Genomic DNA, 19208 nt, shown 5'->3' with positions numbered 1-19208 from the left:
ATGATCCAGCAGATCTTGGCAATTTTATCTCTGGTTCCTCTGCCTTTTCTAAAACCAGCTTGAACATCTGGAAGTTCATGGTTCACGTATTGCTGAAGCCTGGCTTGGAGAATTTTGAGCATTACTTTACTAGCGTGTGAGATGAATGCAATTGTGCAGTAGTTTGAGCATTCTTTGGCATTGCCTTTCTTTGGGACTGGAATGAAAACTGACCTTTTCCAGTCCTGTGGCCACTGCTGAGTTTTCCAAATTTGTTGGCATATTGAGTGCAGCACTTTCACAGCATCATCTTTCAGGATTTGAAATAGCTCAACTGGGATTCCATCACCTCCACTAGCTTTGTTTGTAGTGATGTTTTCTAAGGCCCACTTGACTTCACATTCCAGGATATCTGGCTCTAGGTGAGTGATCACACCATCGTGATTACCTTGGTCATGAAGATCTTTTTTGTACAGTTCTTCTGTGTATTCCTGCCACCTCTTCTTAATATCTTCTGCTTCTGTTAGGTCCATACAATTTCTGTCCTTTATCGAGCCCATCTTTGCATGAAATGTTCCCTTAGTATCTCTAATTTTCTTGAAGAGATCTCCAGTCTTTCCCATTCTCTTGTTTTCCTCTATTTCTTTGCATTGATCGCTGAGGAAGGCTTTCTTATCTCTTCTTGCTTGTCTTTGGAACGCTGCATTCAGATGGTTATATCTTTCCTTTTCTCCTTTGCTTTTCACGTCTCTTCTTTTCACAGCTATTTGTAAGGCCTCCCCAGACAGCCATTTTGCTTTTTTGCATTTCTTTTCCATGGGGATGGTCTTGATCCCTGTCTCTTGTACAATGTCGTGAACCTCCGTCCATAGTTCATCAGGCATTCTATCTATCAGATCTAGTCCCTTAAATCTATTTCTCACTTCCACTGTATAATCATAAGGGATTTGATTTAGGTCATACCTGAATGGTCTAGTGGTTTTCCCTACTTTCTTCAATTTAAGTCTGAATTTGGCAATAAGGAGTTCATGATCTGAGCCACAGTCGGCTCCTGGTCTTGTTTTTGCTGACTGTATAGAGCTTCTCCATCTTTTGCTGCAAAGAATATAATCAATCTGATTTCAGTGTTGACCATCTGGTGATGTTTATGTGTAGAGTCTTCTCTTGTGTTGTTTGAAGAGGGTGTTTGCTATGACCAGTGCATTTTCTTGGCAAAACTCTATTAGTCTTTGCCCTGCTTCATTCTGTATTCCAAGGCCAAATTTGCCTGTTACTCCAGGTGTTTCTTGACTTCCTGCTTTTGCATTCCAGTCCCCTATAATGAAAAGGACATGTTTTTTGGGTGTTAGTTCTAAAAGGTCTGTAGGTCTTCATAGAACCGTTCAACTTTGGCTTCTTCAGTGTTACTGGTTGGGGCATAGACTTGGATTACTGTGATATTGAATGGTTTGCCTTGGAAATGAACAGAGATCATTCTGTCGTTTTTGAGATTGCATCCAAGTACTGCATTTCAGACTCTTTTGTTGACCATGATGGCTACTCCATTTCTTCTAAGGGATTCCTGCCTGCAGTAGTAGATATAATGGTCATCAAAGTTAAATTCACCCATTCCAGTCCATTTTAGTCTGCTGATTCCTAGAATGTCGACGTTCACTCTTGCCATCTCCTGTTTGGCCACTTCCAATTTGCCTTGATTCATGGACCTGACATTCCAGGTTCCTATGCAATATTGCTCTTTACAGCATCGGACCTTGCTTACATCACCAGTCACATCCACAACTGGGTATTTTTTTTTTTTTTTTTTTTTTGCTTTGGCTCCATCCCTTCATTCTCTCAGGAGTTATTTCTCCACTGATCTCCAGTAGCATATTGGGCACCTACTGACCTGGGGAGTTCCTCTTTCAGTATCCTATCATTTTGCCTTTTCATACTGTTCATGGGGTTCTCAAGGCAAGAATACTGAAGTGGTTTGCCATTCCCTTCTCCAGTGGACCACATTCTGTCAGCCCTCTCCACCATGACCCGCCTGTCTTGGGTTGCCCCACGGGCACGGCTTAGTTTCATTGAGTTAGACAAGGCTGTGGTCCTAGTGTGATTAGATTGACAAGTTTTCTGTGATTATGGTTTCAGTGTGTCTGCCCTCTGATGCCCTCTTGCAACACCTACTGTCTTACTTGGGTGTCTCTTACCTTGGTCGTGGGGTATCTCTTCACGGCTGCTCCAGCAATGTGCAGCCGCTGCTCCTTACCTTGGACGAGGGGTATCTCCTCACTGCCGCCTCTCCTGAAGTCGCTCAGTTGTTTCCGACTCTTTGCAACCCCATGGACTGTAGCCTACCAAGCTCCTCTGTCCATGGGTGTTTCCAGGCAATAGTACTGGAGTGGATTGCCATTTGCTTCTCCAGGGGATCTTCCCGACCCAAGGATCAAACCTGGGTTTGTCTACAAACCCACATTGTAGACAAACGCTTTACCACCTGGGCCACCAGGGAAGTCACTTGCAGAGTTATAGACTACATAATAATGATTTTTTAAAATTGTATAGCACTGGACTTCCCTGGCTGTCCAGTGGTTGATTCAATGCTTCTGTTGTAGGGGACCCAGTTTCAATCCCTGCTTGGGGAATCAAGATTCCACATGCCATGTGGTACAGTCAAAAATAAGTAAACAAATAAAAAATTGTATAGCAATTTGCAATTTACAAAACAATCTCCATAATTATATCATTTGATCCTCAGAGCAACCTTGTAAAGTAGGTATTATTATATCTGTTAAGGATGAGGAAACTAAGTTTAAATTCCTGAATTTCAAAGAAGTTATCAAGTAGTACAACTTGATCTTTCATTAACAATTTTATTGAAATATAATTCATGTACATCTAATCCAGGTTTCCCAGGTGGCTCAGTGGTAAAGAATCCGGCTGCCAATGCAGGAGACATAGGAGACACAGGTTTGTTCCCTGGGCCAGGAAGATCCCCTGGAGGAGGAAGTGGCAACCCATTCCAGTATTCTTGCCTAGAGAATCCCATGGACACAGGAGCCTCACAGGCTACAGCCCACAGGGTTGCAAAAAGTCATACATGACTGAGTATGCATGCACGAGCACACCATCTAATTCACTTTTATAAGGAATATGATTCAGTGGCTTTTACTTTATTCATAGAGTTGTACAATCATCACCACAATCTATTTTAGAACATTTTATCCCAGAAAGAAATCTTCATACTCATTTTATCCCAGAAAGAAATCTTCATACTCATACTTCATACCACTCCAGCACTTACCCCAAACCCCAAAGTCTTAAGCAAACACTAGTCTATATTCTGTCTAGATATGCTTATTCTAGGAATGTCATAAAAATGGAACCATACAATATGTGGTGTTTTGAATTTTTTCATTTAGCATTATGCTCTCAAGGTCTATCCATGTTGTAATGTATCAACACCTCATTCCTTTGTATGGTCAAATAATATTCCATTATATGGATATATCACAGTTTATTTATCCAGTCACTAGTTGATAAGTATTTTTGGCTATTATGAATAACGCTGCTATGAGCATTCATGTATATGTTTTTCTGCAGACATAAGTATTAATTTACAACTTGATCTTGAACTCCAGTTTTTCATCATAGGCAAAGTTTAAAGATGGGCCCCAAGATTCTTGCCCTATCATGTACATGCCCTGTATAATTCCTTCCCTTTGAGTGTGGGAAGAATTTGTGCATATGATGGGATAGCACTCTCTCAATTTGGTTATGTTATATGGCAAAGATGAAGAAGGTGTAGGTGTAGTTAAGGTCCCTAATCAGTTGACTTTAAGTTAATCAAAAGAGAGATTATTCAGACTGGGCCTCATGTAACCAGGCAAACCCTTTAAAAGGGGATTCAGGCCTTTCCTGAAAGAAAGAGTTGAAGTAAAAGGATGGTCAAACGGTACAAACTTCCAGTTGTAAGATAAATAAGTCATGAGAATATAATATACAGCGTGATGATTGTAGTTATCTATACTATGTTGAATACTTATTTGAAACTTACTGAGAAAGTAGATCTTAAAAGTTCTAATCACAAGAAAAAAATTAGTAACTATGTGGGGAGATGGATGCTAATTAAACTTATTGTGATAATCACTTTTGCAACAATTTTATACCATATCAGTTTTTTGTACACCTAAAACTAATACAATGTTACACACCAATTTAATCTCAATTAAGAAATAAGCAAAAGAGATTCTCTTGCTGGCCTTGAAAAAGCAACTAAGCTCACTGCTTATCAAGGGGGTCACCTAGAAAGAACCTGAGGATGCTTCTAGAAACTGAAAGTAGTTCCCAGCCAACATCCATCAGAAAACAATGAATTCAGTCCTACAACTGCAAGGAAGTGAGTTTTGCCAACAGTCAGGGAGCTAGGAAGAGGGAGGGATTCTACATCTCAGGTGAGATTGCAGACCTGACTGACACCTTGATTTTATCTTGGTAAGGCTCTGAGCAGAATATGCAGCTGATTTGTACTAAGATTCTTGGCCCACAGAAATTGTGAATTAGTACATGTATGTTGTTTTAAGCTGCCAAATTTGTGCTAATTTGTTATGAAGCAACAGGAAGTGAATACAATGTCATATGGACTCTTTTTTTAATCATACCATCCAGTATTGCCTCCATGTACCTGTGTTCCCTTCCTTCTCCATGATTGTGTCATAGAGACACAATTGTGACATTGTGTCATAATTATTGCAGTTGCCTGGATAATTAGTAGATCTTTTTAAAAATCTGATTTTGCTGGAAAATCTCATTCAAATATAAGGAGAGCAATGATTTTCTGATTAACAAGAAGTCACATAATCATGAGTTTTAATAGCCAGAGATATTAGATTCAAGATGTTACATTAAGATCTGAAAGGAATCTTCATCAGGCTCAGCCTAAAAATTGATGTCATACTCAGGTCTACCAAACCCTTTGTAACATGCCTCATTAAAGTATTTTCCCAGATAACACTCTCTGATTTTTCAATTCTCATTTTCTCATTTCACTCTGCTGGCCTTTGGATCGGGCACTTTAAGATGGAAACTGAAATGAGTTCTGAAAGATTAAAAACATCATGCTGCATACAGCTTCATCATGGACTTACATGTCACACAGATTAAAAAAAAAGTTTTCACAGTTCACTGGCTCCTTAACACCAGAGTAAAACCATGGAGCTATGAAACTAGCAAGTTAAATAGATCTTGAAGAAACTTGAAATCGTGGTCTATCTAGCAACATTTCTAAGGAATCCATTTGATTATTCTCTGAGCAATGGTATGCATAGTTTTTTTTTTAAAAAAAGATTCTTACTGTGCCATCTGCATGGAGTCCCACAGTCCCATGAAAATTTCCACAAGATCATTCTTTGCCAAGGAAAACTTGGTTGCTGCTTTACAATACATAGGATTGCCCACAATATTAGGAAGTGAATACAGCTTTGGCATGCTCCTTAAACTCTGCAGTCATGTTGACAAACATATGAGGAGACATTACAGTTTAGGTTGATAGCACAGACTTTAGGGTCAGGCTTAGGTTTGAGTTCTGGCTCTGCTTCTTATTAGGTAAGTACCTTTGGGCAAGTTCCTGAACTCTGCAAATCTCAGTTTTCCTAAGCAGAAAATAAAAGTTGATCTTAATATTACCTGCCTCATACAACACTGGGGAAGATTATATGAGATCATATATGTAAACCATATAGCAAGTCCTTATTATAGATTAAGCTCTCAATAATTAATAGCTGTTGTTATTATACATGAGAAGGATTAAGATATGATTATTTTGTATAACATGCAAATGAACCAGGTCATTTTTAAATTTGTAGAAGATTTCCCCCCTGGAAGTAAAACAGTAAAATTGAATAAAATCTCTAAACTTTTATTAGGCTAAAAAATAACTAAAATTTTGTATGCGTTTTAAATTTGGGGGGGGGGTCCTCCCCAATGGCTCAGTGGTAAAGAATCTGCTTGCAGTGCAGGAGACATAGCAGATGTGGGTTCGATCCCTGGGTCAGGAAGTTTCCTCTGGAGGAGGAAATGGCAACCCACTCCAGTATTCTTGCCTGAAAAATCCCATGGATAGAGGAGTTTAAAATTTTTTTAATACAAACAACTATGATTAAAACACTCTAGTACTTCCCTGGTGGTCTAGTAGTTAAGAATCCACCTGCCAATGCAAGGAACACAGATTCAGTCCCTGGTCTGGGAAGATTCCACATGCTGTGGAGCAACTAAGTCCTTACGGCACAACTACTGAATCTGCATGCCACAAATACTGAAGCGTGCATGCCCCAAAACCTATGCTCTGCAAGAGAAGTTACTGCAATGAGAAGCCCTGGTACCACAATGAAGACTAGCTCCTGCTAGCTGCAACTAGAGAAAGCCTGCACACAGCAACAAAGACCCAGCATAGCCAAAAATAAATAAATAAATGAAAGGAAATTAAACCAAAAAACCACTCTAATGGCATAGTGGTAAGGAGCATGTGCTTTGGAATAAGACCCTCTGGGTTTAGATATCAACCACTTCCAAGCTATGTGTTCCTGGGTAACCCCTAAGCTTCCTTTCCCTCATTTGAAAAGTGGAGGTTATAATAGAACCTACTCTATATGGGCTTATGAGAGGACAAAATCAGATGATACCAGTTAAAGCAGAGTACTTAGAAGAGAATAAATGCTCAATAAATGTTCCCCTCACAAAGGGGGAAGGGACTTCCCTTGGGGTCCAGTGGTTAGGACTGCACCTTCCAATGCAGGGGGTACCAGTTTGATCTGTGGTCAGGGAGCCACAAGCCTCATGGCAAAAAAACAAAAAACAAAAATAAAAAAAAAAAACAGAAACAATATTGTGACAAATTTAATGAAGACTTTTGAAAAATGGTCCACATCAAACAAAATATTAAAAAAAAAGAAGGGGAGTGATAAACATAACTTTAAAACATCAATTATTTATTTTGTACTGTGTCCTTTGAAAAATGTTATACCAATGGTCTGATATATCCTAATAATAATAAATGTGGATATGTGTACATGTATATGTACATATGGGCTTCTCAGGTGGCGCTAGGGGCAAAGAATTTGCCTACCAATGCAGGAGACATAAGAGACGCTGGCTCAATCCCTGGGTCACGAAGATCCCCTGGAGGAGGGCATGGCAGTCCACTCCAGTATTCTTGCCTAGAGAATCCCCATGGACAGAGGAATCTGGCGGGCTACAGTCCATAGGGTTGCAAAGAGTTGGACAAGACTGAAGTCATTTAGTATGCATGCACATACATATATACATACACACACACATATATATGTTTATGTGTACATATATGTATGTGTTTGTGTATATATATATATATCTTTGTGTTCTGTCTTATTCAACATTATTTCATGTACACTTCCATATACCAACACAAGTCATATACTTTTCATAAAACTGTCATTGAGGTTTTCCATTGAACTGCTTATGTAAGAGGTGGAATTGTTTTCAAAAGTTGTCATTATGACTCACACTGATATAAGCATCTCTGTGCAGTTTCCCTTATTTTTTTTCTTTTGGAGTAATTTTTGGGCTGTATTTCCTTAAAGTATGAGTGTCAAGTGATCAAGAGGTATATAATGGAGTCAACAGGGTTAACTGACAAGGTGTGAGAAACACTTTTCTACACCCTCCAAACACAGACAAGTTGGATAAAATAACACCCCTCCTAGTTTAAAAATGCATAATTGAGTTTGAAAACAAAGAAACTCTCTATGTATCAGAAATGAAGAGGAAATGCAGTCAGAGAGTAAACAAGAGTTGAAGCTCAATGCTCCTAAGAGGAGTCAGACAGTTGTAATACAAAGTCTGGGGTATTATTTTTCCTTTTTAAAATTTAGGTACAAAATAAAATCACCCTTTTGGTTTATAGTTCTGCAAGTTTTAATACACACATAAAGTAGTATAACAACTACCACAGTCATGATATGAAAGTCTCACCAAATTCTTCCATGTTTCTTTGTAGTCAAACTGTTCCTCCACCCTCACGTGACTGGAGTTTTAATGCCTTGCCGAAATGCATGGTAAGCCACAGACCCAGTGCGTGGTTAGTGAGCTGGAATTGAGCTTCCTGCAATAGGAAGTACTGCTAAAACTTTGACTCTTAGCCTGTGAATGTGGATTTGTAAGCAGGAAATCCATTCTCAGCTGTAGGTCCTCCATGAAAAATCTCCACTATGCATGGGTGTGGGGTCCACATACATACTACATATATGGTATAGAAAACAAAAGCTAAAAGAATAAACTGTAAAAACTGGTCCCAAACTTTTATAGGGACACTGTGGAAACAAACACAAAACTGCTCCATAGTGACACCTCTACAACCCAGTGTATGTGCAGAACTCTTACAGGAGACAACTCTCTCTGAAAAAAGAGAGCATAACTAAAAATTACAAAGACTCTTACCACCAAAAGAGAAAACCAGAGTATGTAATAATGGAAAAACATAGGCCCACGGAAATCTAATCAAGTAATCTGTTGACTTAGAACTTGTGAAATAATCAGTGAAATAAAGATATTTCAGGACTCAAGACTCAAAGTATACTACAACAGAACTTCAGTAAAATAACTGCTTAAGGATGCGTGGTGATGGCGATGGGTGATGGACAGGGAAGCCTGGCATGCTGAAGTCCATGGAGTCGCAAAGAGTCGGACATGACTGAACGACTAAACTGAACTGAAAGGATGCATTCCAGCAAGACTGAAAATGAAATCAGAAGTAAGAAGTGTGATGGAATTAGGCAATGTTGAACAAAAACATCAGTGAATCATGTTGAAATACCTAGATAAGTATTAACTATAAAAAATCATGATAATAATTAATTCAAAGAGGTAGATAGAATAAAAATCTAAACTACTGTAACTAGGAAGATAGAAGGGGAAACTAGAGAATTCCAAAATTCTTTTATTTTTTGGTAGAAGGCTAGAAATGTTACTTTTAGACTGTGTTAGAAAAATGTATAGTAACATAAGTATCTTTAAAGTTATAAGAGTAATCATTGAAAGAAATGTAAATAACATACATAACTTTCAAACCAGTAGGGGGGGAAATTTCAATAAATTCATGTGAAGGAAGAAAAGAAGGGAAAAAGAAGTAAACAAAAACTATGGCAAAAATAAAATACAAAATAATATAATAGAAATCAGCCCAAATATGTTTATAGTTAATGTATAAATGTAAATTAATCATCAGTTCAGTTCAGTTCAGTCACTCAATCGTGTCCGACTCTTTGCAACCTCATGAATCGCAGCACGCCAGGCCTCCCTGTCCATCACCAACTCCCGGAGTTCACCCAAACTCATGTTCATCGAGTCAGTGATGCCATCCAGCCATCTCATCCTCTGTTGTTCCCTTCTTCTCCTGCCCCCAATCCCTCCCAGCATCAGGGTCTTTTCCAATGAGTCAACTCTTCGCATGAGGTGGCCAAAGTACTGGAGTTTCAGCTTCAGCATCAGTCCTTCCAATGAACACCCAGGACTGATCTCCTTTAGGATGGACTGGTTGGATCTCCTTGCAGTCCAAGGGATTCTCAAGAGTCTTCTCCAGCACCACAGTTCAAAAGCATCAATTCTTCAGTGCTCAGCTTTCTTTATAGTCCAATTCTCACACCCATACATGACCACTGGAAAAACCATATCCTTGACTAGATGGAACTTTGTTGGCAAAGTAATGTTTCTCCTTTTGAATATGCTATCTAGGTTGGTCATAACTTTCCTTCCAAGGAGTAAACGTCTTTTAATTTCATGGCTGCAGTCACCATCTGCAGTGATTTTGGAGCCCAAAAAAATAAAGTCTGACACTGTTTCCACTGTTTCCCCATCTATTTCCCATGAAGTGATGGGACCAGATGCCATGATCTTAGTTTTCTGAATGTTGAGCTTTAAGCCAACTTTTTCACTCTCCTCTTTAACTTTCATCAAGAGGCTTTTTAATTCTTCTTCACTTTCTGCCATAAGGGTGGTGTCATCTGCATATCTGAGGTTATTGATATTTCTCCCAGCAATCTTGATTCCAGTCTGTGCTTTTTCCAGCCCAGCATTTCTCATGATGTATTCTGCATATAAGTTAAATAAGCAGGGTGACAATATACAGCCTTGATGTACTCCTTTTCCTATTTGGAACCAGTCTGTTGTTCCATGTCCAGTTCTAACTGTTGCTTCCTGACCTGCATATAGGTTTCTCAAGAGGCAGGTCAGGTGGTCTGGTATTCCCATCTCTTTCAGAATTTTCCACTAATCATAGGTATCTATTAAAAGAGACTCTCAGAATGGTTATAAAAACACATTCATGTGTGTGTTGCTACAAAGGCAAACCTAAAACCATCAAACAAGAGGGGCTAACAATAAAGGGGTAGAAAAAATACAGTAGGCAATGATATGGTGATGTTAGTATCAGACAAAAGAGAACTCATGGTGAAAATTATTAATATTAATAAAAAGGAAATGACTTAATGAATTTTTCAGCCACCATGAAGATAAAACAATCATTAACCTGTATGCACCTTATATTAAAAATATCAACTTAACGTATACAATAGGTGACCAAATTACAAGAAGAAATTAACAAATCTACATCCATGGTGCTACATTTTACTACTGATATTAGTAGAACAAAGCACACAAATAAGTAGCGAAGCTGTAGAAAATTTGGACAAGTTAAAGAATTGTTATTTCCCCTACAGGAAATACTGATTATTTTTTAACCTTCTACTTAGCAACCTTGTATAACTACATTGTTTTTTATTAGTTTATCAATAGATTATTTTTTTAAACTGGAAAAATAATCTATAATTTACTGCTATTTTCTCTCTTTCAATCCTTATACCTTTTGTTTCTATTTCTCTTTTATTGCATTGACCATTACTTCCATCCAATACAATGTCAAATAGTAGTGGGTAAGTGAGCACCTTTGGCATAGTCCCATCTTTAAGGAAAACACTACTAAATTGTCATCATTAAGTTAAATACTTGAAATATATTTTCATTTATGGTGGGAGAGATACCCTTTACCAATTTAGAGAAGACCAGAGAGTTTTAAAATCTTGGATGAGTGTTGAATTTTATTAAATATATTTTCTGATGTTTTCATATATCTTGTTTCTATATAATATCTATCTTTTAAAATTTGTCTATCAAGGAATTCCCTGATGGTCCAGTGGTCAGGACTCTGCACTCCATTGCAGGGATGTGTGTGCTTAGTTACTCAGTCATTTCTGACTCTGTGTGACCCTACACACTGCAGACCGCCAGGTTCCTCTGTCCATGGGATTCTCCAGGCAAGAATACTGGAGGGGTTGCCATTTCTTCCTCCAGGGGATATTCTGGACCCAGGGATCGAACCTGCATCTGCTGTGTCTCCTGCATTGCAGGCGATTCTTTATGCACTGAGCCATCAGGGAAGCCACTGCAGAGGGCTCCCGTTCAATCTCTGGTGGGGGAACTAAGATCTAGTCTTAAAACTGACATATAATTTTCTTGTACAATCCTTGTCCATGGTAAAGGGGCTTGTATTTCATTCTAAGAAGTTAATGCTTGATCCTATAGCAAGTGAATGGTTTTAATCAGGAAAGAAACATGATTAGATTTGTATGTTCATTAAACCACTGTATTAAGTATATACACACTTCATAAAAAATGTAAGACATCATGATAATCATGGTGAATTATTCAAATCTATTTGTCTCCTTCTTTCCAAACTACATCAAAGTAACATAAAGGAATAAAACAGGAATAAATCTACATGGACAAAGAGACTAGGGCTAGAGAGGGCTAACACAGGCGTCTTCACTAAACTATTCTTTTCAAAATATAAAGCAAATATAGTAAAATGTTAGTATATGACTAAGCCAGGTTACAGGTATGTGGGTGTCCATTATCTTTCCCTTCACAATCTTCAGTTATGATGAAATATTTCTTAACATTAAAAATTCACAAAATCAAGTTAGTTTCAGAAAGTGATATGTGCTTCTCAAATTTTAATGTGCATATGAATAAACTGGGGAATTCTTATTAAAATGCAGATTCTGAATCATTAGTCTGGGGGGGGGACGGCTGAGATTCGGCATTTCTTACTGACATCCTGGATGATGCCAATGCTAGTGGTCTGTGGAACACTCTTAGAATAGCAAGATTTTAGAGCAAAAAAACCCCAAAAAACCACAAAACCAAAGCAATGATAGAGAGTGGTAGGATCAGGGGGTGACTTCTTTAGATAAGATGCTTTTGAAAAGCTTCTCTAAACAGGTGATATTTGAGTCATTAAAAAGCCTCCAGGAAGGAAAAAGTTCCAGGTAGAGGGGAAAGTTCCAGGTAGATCAGATCAGATCAGATCAGTTGCTCAGTCGTGTCCGACTCTTTGCGACCCCATGACAGCACGCCAGGCCTCCCTGTCCATCACCAACTCCCGGAGTTCACTGAGACTCATGTCCATCGAGTCAGCGATGCCATCCAGCCATTTCATCCTCTGTCGTCCCCTTCTCCTCCTGCCCCCAATCCCTCCCAGCACCAGAGTCTTTTCCATGAGTCAACTCTTCACATGAGGTGGACAAAGTACTGGAGCTTCAGCTTTAGCATCATTCCTTCCAAAGAAATCCCAGGGCTGATCTCCTTCAGAATGGACTGGTTGGATCTCCTTGCAGTCCAAGGGACTCTCAAGAGTCTTCTCCAACACTACAGTTCAAAACCATCAATTCTTCGGCACTCAGCCTTCTTCACAGTCCAACTCTCACATCTATACATGACCACAGTGGGAAAGCAAATGCAAAGGCACTGAGGTAGGAATAAGTTTTGGCATTTTCTAGAACTAGAAAAGACTACTGTGGCGTTCTTGAAGTACTCAAGTGTTTCTTCCACATTTCAGGTGTAATTAAGTGAAAAGAGCACCGTATTCAGAGTCATGAAACCTAGGTTTGGTCTTTGTCCCATTAACTCTGTGACCTCTATCAAATTACAACCTGACCCAGCCTGTTTCCTCATAAATATGGGAATATGAATAACTAATACATATTCTGCAGGCTTGATGTGAGAATTAATAAGGTATGAATTTCAACAGCTATTTATAGTGAGTTTTATTGTGTATTCCTCTCTCTAGTTTATTTCCAACACATATGTGTCAAGTTGCTGCAGGCCAAGTTGGCCTATTGCTGCAGTTCTCCCCAGTGCACAACTCTTGTTATGCTTCATGTTCTATTTCTGGGTGCACTGGAAATTTTCTTTGGTTTATTTGGCTCATATTTGATTCACTTTAGCTCATCAGAGAGTAACTACTTTCTTATTTCAATGTTATTTACATTTCTTAATCAGAGGAGTTGACTTACAATAAAACTACTTTGATAAAAATGTTGTGACTCCAGTCAAAAACCTTACAACTGTTGCTCCATGACAATAATGCCTTAGGTGATTGTAATGAAACATCTCAACACTCCTGAGAAATCATCTGTAGGATCAGATGTTTCAGACTTCTGAGATTATGCCTTATTTAAAATCTGAGAATTCTATATGGCCCATAGAGACTTTCAATTAAATCTTGCATTTGAGTGTGGGTAACATCTTTAGTGTAAAAAACAGTGGAATAGTAGTTTGAATACCACGGTTCTAGTTCTGACTCTAACACAACATGGCCCTGGTGTTCTTTATCTACTAGCAACAAGAAATACCCACAAAAATGTTACTAAGATCCAGAAAGATAATGTGTGTGAGTGTTTCCAAAAGTACATAAATTTAAGATATTATCTTGTCACATTATATCTGACAGACTATCACAAAATATATATTGTATAGGTTCGCACAGTTTTAATTTTTTTTTGCCTCCACCCTGAAGCATGCCTGATCTTAATTCCCTGACCAGAGATCAAACCCATGCCCTTTGAAGTAGAAGCACAGAGCCCTAACAACTGAACCACCAGGGAATGTCTAGGTTCCTGAATTTTTTTTTTTTTTTAAATTAGAGCATTATTGGACAATACTTTACTTGGGTAGAAATATTCAGTAACAATACTCAGCTATTATAGAAATCATTGGTAGAATCTAGGGCTTCTCTAGTGTACAGTGTTGTTAACACAGAATGCTGCTGCTAAGTCGCTTCAGTCGTGTCCGACTCTGCGTGACCCCATAGACGGCCTCCTACCAGGCTCCTCTGTCCCTGGGATTCTCCAGGCAAGAACACTGGAGTGGGTTGCCATTTCCTTCTCCAATGCAGGAAAGTGAAAAGTGAAAGTGAAGTCACTCAGTCGTGCCCAACTCTTCACGACCCCATGGACTGCAGCCCACCAGGCTCCTCCGTCCATGGGATTTTCCAGGCAAGAGTACTGGAGTGGGTTGCCATTGCCTTCTCCGGTTAACCCAGAATAGATGCTGAATAAATGTTTATTAATTATGATTTAGGTAGACATTAATGAAAGAAGCCACTGTTGATTTGTCAACTAGACAACGAGCAGCCAGAAATATCAAATTAGTCACTAAGTTCTGTCAATTCTATCTCCATAATATCTCTGGAATTGACCTACTGCCCTTGCTACTGCCAGGTTCAGGCCTTTATTTTATGACAATTGCCTTAAATTCATGACTCCAGTTTGAACTCCCTCCAGTACAACCTTACTAAGCCAGAGTGGTTTAATGAACATATAAATCTAATCATGTTACATTCCCAATTAAGGGCTTCCCTTGTGGCTCAGCTGGTAAAGAATATGCCTGCAATGTTGGAAACCTGGGTTCAATCCCTGGGTTGGGAAGATCCCCTGGAGAAGGGAAAGGCTACCCACTCCAGTATTCTGGGCCGGAGAATTCCATGGGCTATATAGTCCATGGAGTCGGAAAGAGTCAGACAGGACTGAGCACCTTTCACTTTCTTACTGATTAAAACCATTCACTCATATAGAATCAAGCATTAACTTCTTAGAATGAAATACAAGCCCCTTTACCATCTCTGCTCACCCAGGCCCATCTCTTACTACTCTGCCACATACTCCCTAGACTCCCAAACCTGGAGATGTTTTCTCATGCCTTCTTGCTGTTAAACATGCTATTTCCTTCACATGGAATTCCTTTCAACTGGAAACTTCAGTCTTAAACAATTCCTTTAGTCTGTAAATAATTCCTTTCAAGCATCTTCTTCTCTGGAAACCTGGAGTGTAATATGAATCCTGAAACAAAGTAAAGCTAACTGCACGGGTCATGCATATTTTTTGTCTTTATCAGACTTACCATTAGTCCACGGTGCCTCTTCATAGCTAGTTCATAATTATTTGCCTGTCTTGTGCGAAAGTTTGAGAATGCAGCAGTGAATAGAATATTGCAAACCACACTACCGTCTCCAGGGTTTCAGGTAGCATTTATGCTTAGAAATATAGTTTCCTAGATAACCATAAACATATTTCAACATCATTTTGTGGATGATAGTGGTGACAAAAGAATATAAATGCGTCTTTAAACATGAACTTCTCTGCATACATTTTCATTTTACCATCCTTCAGCAAATCTAGCTGCTTCACAATAATTAGATACTGCAGAAACCAAAAGGAAGAGGCACAGAGGCAAATTAGCAGAGTAAAGGGGTGTGTGTGTTCGTGCGTATAAAACCCTCCCAAGAGCAACAGAAAACCAACGGAAAACTGCTCCAAAGTTTGTGCGAACAACGATCAGCCAAATGAAAGCGCTTACAACACCGCAGGGAGAAAGAAACGGCAACCCACTCCAGTATTATTGCTTGGAAAATCCCATGGACAGAGGAGCCTGGCGAACTACAGTCCATGGGGTCACAAAAGAGTCGGACACGACTTAGCGACTAAACAACAACAACACAGCAAGTGAATCTCACAGTGTATCTCACAGATGAAGCTTCTCCCTGGGGACATCAATATCTGTAGTTTAATCTGCCCTAAGCAGTAGTACACAGGAGAGTGATGAGACTATTTAGAGGGAAAATGGAGAGAGGGGATCTCGGCACCGAGTTGGAGTCGGCAGAAGAGTGAGATGACTGACAAGATATGGTTGCTGGATTTAGCAAATACGGTTTTGGGACCTAACTATACTAAGAAATGATCCACTGTTTATCTGAAACTCAAATTTAACTGCGCATCCTGTGTTTTATCTGACAAATCGAAGCTAAGAAAAGCAATGTTATTCCGATATTCCCGGCTGCGTAAGAAAAACACTCGAAAACCTTACGCTAAAGTGGCTGAATCTTCACAGAGAAGCTATTTCCTGTCTCCGCCTGGGAGGGAGAGAGGGAGGGGGAGAAGGATGAAGGTAGCGAGTTCCGACCGCCAGAGTCCCACAATCCTCTACTTCGGTTCCTCTTTCCTCGCTCAAGATGGCGCTGCTCGCGATACATTCCTGGCGCTGGGCAGCTGCGGCGGTTGCTTTCGAAAAGCGCCGGCACGCCGTCAATCGGATTCGGCCTCTAGTCTCTTTCCGGAGCCCAGGTCCGCAGTGGGGGTCACATCAGCTCCACGGCTCGGGAACTGCTGGAATCTCTCAGGTGAGATGCCCTTCACTTGGAATGTGTAGGGTGAAGGACAAGGGGACCTATAGGGAAAAGATTGCTCTTGTATCTTTGAGTCAGAGACAGTACAAAGAAGAAAGGTCAGGGCTGACTTGGAGCAGCATTAGTGAAGGAAATTAGGGTTAGAAATGTGAGGAGAGGGTGAAGAAAATCTTTAGGGTACAGTAAGTGGGAACGGGACATAAGGTTTCGGGCAGAGGGCACCTGGAGCACTAGTGACGCTCATAATTTCCAGTTTTTCCTCTGAATTTAAGAGGCAGGGTAAACACCATCATAGTCTTCCCTAGTGCCTCAGACGGTAAAGAGTCTGCCTGCAATGCGGGAGACCAGGGTTTAATTCCTGGGTGGGGAAGATACCCAGGAGAAGCGAAATGGCTACCCACTCCAGTATTCTGGCCTGGACAGTCCCACGGACGGAGGAGCCTGGCTGGCCCCAATCCATGGGGTCGCAAAGAGTCGGACATGGTTGAGCGACTACCACACACACACTGAGACACCACTCCCAGGCAGCTTACTTTTCTAAATGCAAGGAAAACTGGGCTACTTTCCAAAGTTAGTAATAGAGTTTGGGACCAATTTGCCAATGGTTGAGATTTTACTCAGCGGGAAGTAGTAATTTGGAAGGCGCTGGAAGATTACAAGCTACCTATAAACAAGCGGCAAATTGAATTAGCTCCAGTTAGCTCCCTTGCTGACAGTGCTCCTTGATAGGCTCAAACCGTAATTATCTCTGTCTCCAAAACATAGACCGCCCTAAATTTATATGTAAACACCTTTATCCTTTGATCTGAAAATGGTGTTCCTATGTGTACACAGGTCATTTTGGAAGCCATAATCTTATCTTTAGCTAATGAATGTAGCTGTGGCTACAGTGCTTCTTAATATTTGTATTCATTATTATCTCTCATTTTAGAATAGTTTTTTAAATTGTTATTTTTATAAGCTTGTACTTCAGTATATCTTTTTATTGCCTATAATTGACAAAAGCTTAATTGGCACCCCTTGTTCATCTGGATCATGAACAGTCTTATGGACTCTGTGGGAGAGGGAGAGGGTGAGAAGATTTGGGAGAATGGCATTGAAACATGTAAAATATCATGTATGAAACGAGGTGCCAGTCCAGGTTCGATGCAGGATACTGGATGCTTGGGGCTGGTGCACTGGGACGACCCAGAGGGATGGTATGGGGAGGGAGGAGGGAGGAGTGTTCAGGATGGGGAACACATGTATACCTGTGGCAGATTCATTTTGATGTTTGGCAAAACTAATATAATTATGTAAAGTTTAAAAATAAAATAAAATTTAAAAAAATGTTGTCAGCTTTATATGATAAGCAACCTCTTAAGTTTTTATTCTTTGTCAATAAATATTTAAAACAGTTATAATACAGTAGTGCAATGATGGGGAAGGTACAAAGTACTGGAAGAATATACATGAGAGGCATCAAAACTAATCTTGAGGTGGAGAAAATTGCCTTGAGTAACTGATATCTAAGCCAAGATCTGAAAAATTAGAAGTTAGTTAAAGAGGGAATAGCATGTGCAAAGGCCCACAGGTGAGAGAGCATGAACCGGAGTTCATAATAGGAGATGGCAGATTGGGCTAGAGAAGCAAATCACATCCTTTTAGTAAAGTTTTTTTAAAAGCATTTTGTAGTTGAAATGTGTAACATGTGATCTCTTGGGAACCAGTCTTGTTCTCTAGTCCTCTAATAAGCCAGATGAAGTTAAGATTAAATTTGTAGGACTTTCAGGCTCCCAGAATGAGGGGGAAGGAGAAGTCATTAAGAATTTCAGAGGAAGTAATGGCAATAAAAAAGTTAGCTTTCTCTTTACGTGAACACTATCCCCACAGTTTCCTCCACTCTCTCCTCTATATCCTGCCATTTCCTTTGGTTACCATTTCTGAAGTGTAAAAAGCAAGGAAAAGATGTTATCATTGTTTTCTACTTAAAGGCATGCAACTCTTGCCTCTTGTTTGAAAATGTGGGTTTAACAGGGAAATGAATGATAATAAGGCTTTTAAAGTGGACCCTGATAGAACCTGAGGCAAATTTTCAGATTAATTAGTTACTTGTGGTTAAGATTACAAAATAAACACTGAGTGCATAATTTTAGAACAAATCATTAGTATGTATAGTGTATTTTAGAGCTGAAAGGAACCTTAGTGCTGTGTTATGAAGTCATATTAGTGGTTGGATCAGCACTGTTTTTAAATGAAATTTAGTAGAATAGGAAAGAAAATATCAATGCTTTATATGTATTTAGGAAAGTATTGTTTTATGAGTGTATGTGTGTCATTCCTGGGGCTTAGTAGGTGGTGCTAGTGGTAAAGAACCCACCTGCCAGTGCAGAAGACTTAAGAGATGCGGGTTTGATCCTTGGGTGGGGAAGATCCCTTGGAGGAGTGCATGGCTACCCACTTCAGTGTTCTTGCCTGGAGAATCCCATGGACAGAGGAACCTGGCAGGCTACAGTCGATAGGGTTACAAAGCTTCAGACACGACTGAAGTAACTTAGCACACATGCATGCATGATCTCATAGCTTTGTCCATTCATCCATTGATGGACACTTAGGTTGTTTCCATGTCTTGGCTATTGTAAGTGATGCTACTATGAACATGGGGGTGCAGATATTTTTGGAGTTAGTATTTACATTTCCTTTGTATATATTCCCAGAAATG

The 19208-nt window shown here is 39.6% G+C and overlaps 1 protein-coding gene across 2 annotated transcripts in view; it reads left to right on the top strand.

The window, feature by feature from the left end:
• The first annotated feature begins 16292 nt into the window (after positions 1 to 16292).
• Positions 16293 to 19208, top strand: part of ABCB7 (ATP binding cassette subfamily B member 7) — a 162299-nt gene continuing 159383 nt past the window's right edge. For both annotated transcript variants that reach the window (XM_006068268.3, XM_025276884.2), the window contains exon 1: positions 16293 to 16501. In XM_006068268.3, the coding sequence (XP_006068330.1) occupies positions 16334 to 16501 (168 nt within the window). In that variant the 5' untranslated portion in view covers positions 16293 to 16333. The remainder of the gene's footprint in view (positions 16502 to 19208) is intronic.

Source organism: Bubalus bubalis, chromosome X (assembly GCF_019923935.1).
Source record: "Bubalus bubalis isolate 160015118507 breed Murrah chromosome X, NDDB_SH_1, whole genome shotgun sequence".
NCBI classification, from domain to species: Eukaryota; Metazoa; Chordata; class Mammalia; order Artiodactyla; family Bovidae; genus Bubalus; species Bubalus bubalis.
Note: the sequence above shows the minus strand (reverse complement) of the source record. Positions and strands in the feature narration are given on the sequence as shown.